At 41.5% G+C, this 10,629-nt stretch overlaps 2 protein-coding genes across 2 annotated transcripts; both read left to right on the top strand.

Annotated features, from left to right (window-relative positions):
- Positions 1-378: 378 nt before the first annotated feature.
- zglp1 (zinc finger GATA like protein 1) lies at positions 379-4,336 on the top strand. Its single transcript, XM_036525207.1, has 6 exons — positions 379-509; positions 588-916; positions 1,676-1,832; positions 2,319-2,431; positions 3,425-3,518; positions 4,201-4,336. Exons 1-6 carry the CDS (start codon positions 379-381, stop codon positions 4,334-4,336), a joined length of 960 nt encoding a protein of 319 aa, XP_036381100.1.
- Positions 4,337-9,032: 4,696 nt separating this feature from the next.
- Positions 9,033-10,087, top strand: LOC118775228 (forkhead box protein D2-like). The gene has a single exon (XM_036525079.1). The coding sequence runs from the start codon at positions 9,086-9,088 to the stop codon at positions 10,085-10,087; it is 1,002 nt and encodes a 333-aa protein (XP_036380972.1). The 5' UTR covers positions 9,033-9,085.
- The last annotated feature ends 542 nt before the right edge of the window (positions 10,088-10,629 follow it).

Here is a 10,629-nt window from a genome sequence, read left to right as displayed (position 1 = left end):
TTTGCTGACGATTGGACAAGTGAAAGCGAAATTTACATTTACAGGTAAAATTATATGGAATTGTGTTTTTCTACCAACGCGTTCGTGATATCAAATATTCCCACAATCTGAATGTACAGTCCTGTATGCTCAAATGTACGTATTTAGTAATTGATGAATCAGCTGATACGAACTAAAAGCGAGTTATGAATTAAAAATAATTTTGCAATTTAAACCACAAAATATGTCACAATGATTCTTGTCACGCGTTTAAAAAGCAATGCCCCTGTGTTTAGCACTGGGGCATCAATGAATTAAAAAAAAATAAACAATACATATAAACAAGTACTTATGGTTGCTTATGTGTGGTATTTATTTGTATTTAACAGATGCAGAAACATGAACACAGGCTCAGAGATGTCAAATGCTTTCAGAAAAGGCACCAAAAATGAACAGGATATCCAGGATCACCAAGTACCCCAGTCTGTCATTCTCTATCTTCTTCAGGAAGCTACCAAGCTTGCCTCCCCTCCCAAGCAGGACTGCTTGGAATCTAGAGCTTTGAATGGGATTTGGTCAGGAGAACAGAATGAATGGCACAAGCAGTGCTCTGATTCGGCCAGGTATGCCTCTACCAGTCACTTTAACAGCTATTGCCAGCTTGATTCAGAGCCCCAGAAGAGCTACACAGGCTCCTTCTCCGTCATGCATAGTCAGCCCAGCAGTAGCCCTTGGGAGGTTATGAGTCTGATCAACCTACAGTGTGAGAGGCTTCTTTGTCCGGTGGATGGGAAGGATGTGGAAATGAATTCGGTGGCAGCTGCCCCTGCCTTTGAGGATAGAGGCTGTTCCTTCAAGAAGTCAAAATCCACAGGCCACAGTGGGGAGCTGTCAGGATTTATGGAGGGTAACACCAGCCATGCTGTCCCACAGCATGGTAAGAAAGCAAAGAGGGATTTTGAAGCTTTGAGGCCCTTTTCTAGGGGAGACCGAGCAGGGTTTGTAGAGGAAGGTAGTGGGGACTCAGTTGTGATTGTGTCTCCACAATGCAGTAAAAGTATGCTTGAAGACACCCTTGCTCTGTCACAGACCCCTACAATGACAGATGGTGGAAATAGTAGGTTGAATGCATATGGGAATGATAAGAAGCATACTGGTTTGGTACGGCTTGCAGACACAGAGGCAGAGGACATCTGCTATCTCAGAAATATTTCCTCTGAAAGCAAAGAAAATGAAGATGGCCTCCAAGGCAGAGAAATATTAACCTTGCCAAGCTCAGAGGGGAAAGAAAAATGTTTGTCTAGCAAATACTGTGCACCCCTGTCAGAGCCAAGCCTGAATTTACTAGCATCTCTGGTCCACCAAGAGAGTCAGAAGCTGGGGTGCAGTGTCACCACTAAAGCTGAAAAAATTGTATCCTCAAGCTCTGACGTTACGGCCAGCCGCATTTCAGATCCAGATGTGAAAGTGGACTACAACTTAAACGTGATTCCCTCCTTTGAATCTTCTGAAGACGTGCAGCCCCAATGCTGTCCACAAGCACTGTCACACAAATCAAACAGTGACCCTAATGCAGGGACCTCAAAGCCAGCCCCTAATGAGGGCACATCGGCCCTATCTCCTGAGTCTTGTGGAAGCTGTGTGGGTAATACGGGTGAGCAACAACCACAGCTGAGGCCAGCTCACCCCGCCTCAGATGTGAAGGGGCGAGGCAGGATGCCCAGGAAGCAGAGTCACCCGACCCGTAGTGCTGACCTTAGTGACCCTGACTTCCAGGGGGTAACCTTCCACATGCACGCAGAGCTCAATGACAGCAGGGACCAGTGTCGCCTGCTCATTACCTCAAATTACAGGTAACCTGCACATTCTTCCAGAACACTGGAGGGGGGGGGGGGGGGGGGTGCACTTAGTAACAGACATTCCTAGACTTTTTGTGTGTATGGAGTTACCTATGATTCCCACTATGGAGTGGAAATCTGTTTCACACATTCAAAAGTCCTAAGAAGACTTGCTTGCCTGGTTTGTTCACAGAAGGCTTACCGTTATGCAGACATTTGAGAATTTATTACATGTCTACATTAAAAGACGAACAAGCTTATTGGCACCCTTTTTCAAGCATATCCTCCACATACATTCTGTTGTCCTCCTCCATTAATTCATGAATTCCATTCACGGAGTGACTTATGACTGAAATCAGTGTGCATTTTTTTTGTCCTCAGAACGCCGAGTGTTGGTTGCATACTTTCCATCCAGACATTTCACATTTGACTGTCATTCTATGAGTTGCCGTTCAGTACTGAGGGGCGTGCTGGCTCGGCTCATGTTCCGTGTTCCTCCAGCGCAGAGCTCCTGAAAGGCCGCCGGAGGGAGAGACGCAGCAGGCCCCGGTCCCTGGTGAGCTGTTTGAAGAGCAGCAGCTCGGAGGAGGAGAGCGACTGCTCCGGCCTCTCCAGTGAGTAAAGCCTCTTTAGCAGACAGGGCCTTGGCAGCGGAGCAGAACTGCGGGGGTTACTGCAGTCCTCGCTGAAGGCTTGCGGGATAAAACAAAGTTTGGGGAGCTTCTCAACCGGGATCAATAAAGTGCAGCACAAGCACACAAAGGATTACGCTCCTGATACTTTCAGCATGAAAACAGTTTCAGATGACAGTGCAATTAAGGCAGTAGCCAGAAGAAAACAAAAAAAAGATCAAAATGGCATGTAAAGTTTAATGTAGAGTTTAATTTTAAACACGAAGGGTTCAGTCCGTGGTTTCAGGGCTCTCATGTCATTGTGAAGGTAAATGTATTCAGTTCCTCAATCTTTTATAAAGTTATTTTTCCTCTGTGCAACCCTGTTTGGAATTGACGGTAAAATGTAAACGTCTCGCTCAGCATTCGGTTTGCATCACTCCGCAGTAGTGCAGGGCTGCTGAAGTGAGATGATTGCAGTCCTCCGTGTGTCTGTGGACGCAATCCGATACACTCGCGTGCAGCCATCAGCTATTTCTCGCATCACTAGTGAAGTTTCTGCCAGTTGGCGAATAGTCGCAACTCCACTGATATCATCTGACAAATCGCAGGGTGCCTGGGAGTGGTAAGACAAGGAATCTCTGGCCTACTTACTCACTGCTATCCTCTGAAGAAGAAAACCAATCTGGCCTCCCACTGTGGGCTCCTGGTCATTGCTGGCAGATGACATGGCTGGTTTGGAGCATGGGCTTTTGGGGTTCAGCCTGCTCTCAAGACCTCAGCAGCACGTTGCTCACTGATCCACTTAGGAGTTGGATGCAAGATGCGAACTTGAGCAGCAAACAATGGGATCTTGATGTTCCGTTATAAATGCATATTTTTTGGAATAGATATAATGCTTGAATCCTTTTTTTTTAATTTTCAGGTCATTGGTAATAACCTGTGTGAGTCAGTGATTTGATGTGAGTCCCCCCCCCCCCGTTTTGTTTTGTTCAGAGAACAAAGTGTGTGCCTCCTGCAATACGAAGAAGACCCCTCTGTGGCGGGATGCCGAGGATGGGACTCCATTATGTAATGCCTGTGGAATAAGGTGAGTGATGTAAAAATAAATGGTCTTGAGTAAACAAGTGTGCCATAATTCAGGAATTCTCAAAAGGCTCTTTCCGCCTTGTTTGCATTTTCCATCTTGTGTTCCATCTCCCGTCAAAACAGCCCTTTAAAAAGACAGTAATACATCCTGTGTTGATAATATTTGGAAAATGGAGCACTTAGAAAATGGAAAACAGATTTAATTTACAGTGACCACAATACCCATCATCCATAAATTAAAGGAGCATTCCTTTGCCAATGTAATGTTTAATTTTTGCGCAACATTTCACTAGGAATTTCTGTGACTGCGGAACTTGTAATGTGTCAGAAAAAAAAGAAATGAAAACTTGTCTAAATGTGTTACTCACTGTCTACTGCATATTGCTGTTGTGTAAAATCCGGGCCTTAGTTGCCATTTTAAAAAATAGGATGCTATTATCTCTCTCATTTTCTCTCATTCTCATTTTTTTTTTACATTTTTGGAAATTTTTATTATCGGCTGACAGTAATAACAGTTATGATACCCTAAACAGACCTATTTATCCATGTTTAAACACCATTTACACCATTAATCTCTCTAATAGGTATCCACCCTAGTCAAACTGAACTGTCAGTTTTGTAGTGAGCTGGTTCTTTGTGTCACATCCATAACTCCTGTCCCCCTCCTCCACACCTGTCCACAGGTATAAGAAGTACCGTATCAGGTGTTTTCAGTGCTGGAACATCCCCAGGAAAGAGAGCAATTCAAATTTGAAGTGCCACAAGTGTGGAGACGCGCTGAGGCTGGCAACTTCTCACCGCAAGCTCACCAGCTGGTAAAGAGGAAAGAGACTCCACAGTGTGCTCGGCTCTGCATATGTAAGACAGTTTGTCTTTCTGTTTTTCTTTTCCTGTTATGGTAAGTACTGTTAGTGTTGCAAGCACTGGGATCTTGCGTGTAATACAGTACTTCTCAAGTTGCACATTAAAAAAAAGGGTGACGCGTATGATGAAGCAATCTAAGCAGTATTTTTCCAGTTGTTTATCACACTGAGATATTGTGTTTCATGCAGAGTTGAATCATTAGCGCACCGATGTTTGTCTACAGGCCCTGCAGTGCTTACCCTTTCTACTTACAAATTATTATAAAAGATAAGTATTCAGATATTAGTGTTGACATTGTCTTTGTGGTTATTCTTTGTTGCTGGACAAACAAAAATGATTTGTTGCTGTATTATTGGTTTTTGACCTTGACTCATTTCATTTACATTTTTGCTGTTATCTGTACATGAGGTCTTGACATGTTGATGTTCATTAAAATCTGGTTAGAAACTCTTAAAGGCTGACTATTAAGAATTGATTGAGATCAGTAACCTCAAACAACACCCCAAATATTTTATAAGGATAAGCTTTGTCTTTGTGTGTGTGCATGTGTGTGTGAAAATTCAAATGTTAAACCTTGTTTGCATTTTATGAGTAATTTCCAAACAACATAGCTGTCATTCATGAAGCTTAATGTGCTTATCATAATTCTTTCTACATGTCTCCTCTATATTGCACAAATTATCCTCGCTACAAGGCCGACATCCTCAAACTGTATTATGCTACATGTGCAATACATGTTTTGGCCACACAGTGGCAAAATTTTTCTCTTTGGAAATTGTGCTTTCACTTCACCCAATAATAGAGCCAAAGAGGTCAACATCTATTTTTGTGTGTTAGCAAAAGGGTTTGGGGTTTGTCTTTGAAAGTAAAAAGTAATCAGTCGGAGAACTGGTGCCAAGGCACCTCTCTGTGGTTTTGTTAAATGTTGCAATTACATGTATTACGTTTAATTTCTCCATGTAGAACTGGAGATGAGGCTCATTTCAAAGCTACCCAAGGTGTCTGCAGGGTGCCAAAGAGAGAAAATTGCCCTACTGGTCATAGTTTTGTAAATGGATCCTGTGGTGGTTTGGATAATGCTTACATGTGAATTGACAAAGGCAGACAAAATGAGAGACAAAACAACCAAAGAAGGGGAGCTTGGTTTTAGAAGAGTATAATGCCACCTGCAGTGTCTCTGAACAACTCCATTTAATTCACATTATTACAAAGAGATGGCGTTGAATTGCTGTTTAAAATAATTTATCATTAATAGTATATAAAGAATAAGGAGTTAATTATCTATTTTCAAGGGAACGTGACTGATTTCTCTTCAGGGGACAAAGAAATGACCGAGAGGAAAATAACATATACTTTTAAAGGAAATTAAAGTTTTACAGGTTGTGTTCTCCAGCACAGGCTACCTAAAATGTGAATGGGAACATGGCTGCAATGTCATTATAAATTATTATTAATAATTTTTCCATGGATGTTTATTTCAGTTTTTATTGGTTTCCCCCGTCCGGTTAATTTGTTTTGTGTGCGTTTTAAAGTGGTGTGGTGTAGCCTACTTGTTAGAGCTAATAAGATCGCAAAATACTCTTACTTCTACTTCCTTAAACATAAATCAATAAATCTGCGGAGAGTTTTATTTAGGAACTAATCAATCCTTTTTCACAAGTAAAACAAAAGTTAAGAATTCCCTTGCCAGCGAAGGACAAGACAATTTCATTGAAAATTTCCATTATTATCCGTTCCGATATTGAAACCATACAACTCCTATTCTCGCGCCCCGGTGGGACTGTTTTCAATCAGAAGACATGCGTGATACACATGGGAAATCATCTGCAGCGTTGCCAATGCCATAGCCCACCCACGCCATCCATGTCGCCCGCTCTGCCTCGGGGTATCAACGCGATTATAGACAGGAAATGTGGGAATCCCCAGCGAAGGGCTCCATCACTTAACACAAACATGTTACAATGAGGCTTTAGTTAAAATGAATAATGTACCCTCCCGTCACATCTCTCTCCCCCCCCCTCCTTAACGCAAATGCTTTCGACAGCTCGAAATCTGGATCTTTAATCTTTAGAATTAATTTCAAGGCTTATATGTTGCCTTGAAAAAAAAACTGTGAAAAAGTGTACTCTGACATGAGCGAAGTTCAATTCGACTTCATGTTCAATGCTGGCAGCATAACACAATGCCAAACGGAAAGCTGTTCTTTAATCCAAAAGCAGCAGCAATCTGCACCTACCTCGCTCCGTGGGACATTTTCTGTGTATTTTATTGCATAGATCTATATAAATGAAGCGTATTTATTAGGCTAAAATGTCACATAAAATACTCTCACCGACGGCTAATGCTTAAAACCTTGTCTGATTGTTTAACTCTTCGCAAGTGAGTATTTTTAGCATTTTCTTATTTTTAAATTATTTATTCATTTATTCTAATATCCTACCTCACTATTATAATTATGCGTTTAAATCTAGCATATCACTAATTTCCTCAAATACAGTTAACTACTAATGAATGGACAGTTACCTGTAATGAATGTTACTACAGTATATGTAGGCCTATTCAAATGTTAATCTTTGTCAGTTTGTCTCAGTGTAGTTTACTAGTCTAGACTGAGATAGACTATATTATAAACCTGGAGGTACTGAAACCGGAATACTTTGTAAAACCGTTTGTCTATAGCTGCTGTTCTAATTGGAAAGATTTATTTTCCTGTCAATCACTTTCTCCTCTATCTGTGCTGCGCTCAGTCCTTCAGCGCGCTCTACAATGAGGACCAACAACGTGGGTGATCCTCGACTCGTGCCTCGGAACAAAAAAAAAAAGGAAAAAAATTGAAGTACTGCAAGCCGCAGCCCATATAACGCTAAACTCTTTAAAAGTACTTGCTGTATAACATTCAGCCTGAAACATGGTCGAGTGTGATGCTGCTCTGATAACTGCTAAATTTAAATAGCCACAAATAACAGCAGCAATTACGACGTTTTGAATAAAGCTGGTGCGCTTTATGTGAACTCAGAACAAGCCATGATGTTTCCACGGAACAGAATCATACAATAAGCGATTCATTGCAGAGAGCGGTTGGACATCAAATTTTCAGCAACAGATGTTAAATTGGCATTTGCTTTAGTTTATTTATTATAAAGGGAAATAAACTATGTTTGTATAAGGAAATGTATTTATTGTGTGATATAACAGTTACACATTTTAACGGTCAAGAAAAGTCTGTCCTTTTTCAAATAACTAAGTCTGTATGGCTCTCGTGATTTCATTGGTTTTTGTTTGTTTGTTTTGTTTGCTTAGTTAATATGAAACTTAAGAATGGTCTGACAATACATAAAGTAATTCAATCAAAACTATACATCAAAAATCAAAACTATACAGAAGTACAAAATCTTTTTTTTCTTTTTGTGAAGGGGTGGGGTGACTGTTTTCCACTAAATTAAATTATTGTAAGCCAGAAACGTGATTAAATAACGCAAATATAATTTAATACCTATCTCAAATGATAAGATTAAATTAGTTGAAATGTATTGGCTGTGTTGAAATGTATTTCGTATGCTTTGACCTACAACACATTTACCCAAACTAATGAGCTTGTCTGAAAAATATACATATGTAATAATCATGTGAACATGGTGTTAAAAACTGAATACCTGTCAGAATGTGTAGTGACCAGGTGATACAAAGGCCTTTTTTCCTCACACGATTTTTCCTATTTACTCTAGAGTAGTAACAGAAATGTATGAATATGAATTTAAAAAATGGAAATGATTAACTCATCTTTTATCACCGAGGTTCGGGACAGGAAGTCAAGGTTTGTATATTTTAGAAAAATGGCTGTAGAAATGGTCAATACGACAAAAGTCGATGTGTTTGAACACTTCAGAAATGTTTATTTTGCTCCAGGTTTCCTAGACGTAGCAAAATGCGTAAACAAACCATACATGCATGTTTAGTCTGGGTTCATCAATTATGCTCAGAAGTTTATGTTCGAAGTTGCATTGCTGATTAGTTTTGTTGTCTCCGGTGGTAATTGGTTACAATATTCTACTAAATTCTGTTTCATTTAATTCCATCGCTGATCATCGCTGGAATAATTAGGGACAATTAAAACAGTATAATTGTCAGGGGAAAAAACACCCAGTTCGTTGAAATGATCACACAGCAACATGAAAAAAATTAGACCATGAAGTGTAAGGTGAGTTATTTTTGGAGGGATTTACCAGAACCTTCGCGGGTGGAGACACTGTTTCGGTATTCTTCGCGTGTATTTCATTTCAGGGGAATTGCGATAGGCTACGTCCTCTGAACTGCGAACTACATCATGACATCACAGTCACCTGATCTACTACGGTTTGCAGTTACAAAATGTTACGTTACAGTTGCTGTTGGGGTATTTGGAAGACATCGTGTGATTTGGCTTTGAAGTTCATTCCCTCCTCGCCAAAATGCATATATAGAACAGAAAAAGATTTTATGTTAAGTTGGTAAGAGAATATTGTCTGTTTCTTTCTTTACTTTTTTTGAAGAAGTATACGTTCATAATGAGTTTCTTGGCGGGTGGGGGAGTGTGCACCCTTTGCGTTGCTGATTACTTTTTTGTGAATGGACAGCGAAAAGTAGTGTGTTAGCGTCTGTCCGTGTCAGATCTGTGCCGCTTATCCTGCCTGCTGGCGCAGGTGGCATTGGATCTATCTGTGGATTATGACTTTAGACACAGAACCCATGGACGAACCCGACATCGACGTGGTGGGAGACGTTAACAAGGACACTAGAAAGACGCGTTTTTTAACTGTACCTTTGGTTAGGGCGACTGGTGCATCAGAGCTGGGAGTGAACGCGTCATCGTCTCCAGAACTGCAGGACGCCCATAAGAATGATGACAGTTCTCCGCCAAAGTGCAATCCTGCCGCGGGGAAAAGCGCCTCTTCGGTGAAGCCCCCGTACTCGTACATTGCCCTGATCACAATGGCCATTCTCCAGAGCCCGAAGAAACGCCTCACCCTGAGCGAGATATGCGACTTTATCAGCCACCGCTTTGCTTACTACCGTGAGAAATTTCCGGCCTGGCAGAATTCCATCCGACACAACCTGTCTCTCAACGATTGCTTTGTCAAAATGCCCCGCGAGCCTGGTAACCCAGGGAAGGGAAACTACTGGACGTTAGACCCCATGTCCTCTGACATGTTTGAAAACGGCAGCTTTCTGCGAAGAAGGAAGCGCTTCAAGCGGCAACATTTTAGATTCGATATGTTGAAGGAATCGCCGCTGGATCCTCGCGGGATGCCCAGCTTTACCTATGGTGCTTATGGGATAGGGGCAGCATGCTTGCCACTGCCCAGCTTGGAGTTGTACCACATGGGTATTGATCACCACTCAGGCTCGCCCTGTGCTCCTACCATCCCACCTGTTAGCAGCATATTGCCGGCGCTCTCGACCCTTTTCTCCAGGAACCCGCATGCCGGTGTCAAGGCTTTTCTCCCATCACAATCTCCAGCCTTCGACTCCCTCGGCACGACCCGCTGCACCGCTGTCTCTTCGACCGTGCTCCCCGACTCGCCTTTCTTGTCGACAGCGGTACTTCATCCCCTGGCTTCTCCGCATCTTCTCAGCCTACAGCAAGAGCACCAGAAACTGCATACCATACAGTGCAGCAGTCTGGCCAATAAACTCCTACAGCAGCTGGGCGACGCCAGTAATCCGTAGTTCACTTGTGTTTCAACAATGAAGTTATGGTTTTGCAGTTCAGGTAACGCTAGTGGCTAAGATTTCTTCGAAGCAAAGACATTGTACAGGCTGCTTTCAGGATAAATCTTCCAGTTCCCTTTAAATACTCTTTGATAGTTTGAGACCCTGACTTGTCTCCTACGGAAATAATTGTACATCTTAGATAATCCAAAGCTTTTCAATAATAAAAATGTGAAAATACGAGAAACATTCTTATTTGAAATGACGATTTTCTTTCAAGCCGTGTAAAGAAATAAAGTGCAAAATAGCTTTTGACTTGGATGACATCTTTACTCGTGAACAATACTGACACGACCTTTAAAGAAAAGGAAATGAAAAAAGCATCAAATACTGAACGAGTTGTGGTAGCTGGGTATCTGAACAAATACAGGGAAAATATCTTTTTAATTGACTGTCTGCCCTCTCGTGTGTCATACGTGTTTATTTCCAGAAATCCAGGAATTATTTTAGGTAACTTTTTCGATTTTGTTTTCTAAATTTGGGACATTAAAAGATGACAA

This window comes from Megalops cyprinoides, chromosome 1, assembly GCF_013368585.1.
Source record: "Megalops cyprinoides isolate fMegCyp1 chromosome 1, fMegCyp1.pri, whole genome shotgun sequence".
NCBI lineage: Eukaryota > Metazoa > Chordata > Actinopteri > Elopiformes > Megalopidae > Megalops > Megalops cyprinoides.
Note: the sequence above shows the minus strand (reverse complement) of the source record. Positions and strands in the feature narration are given on the sequence as shown.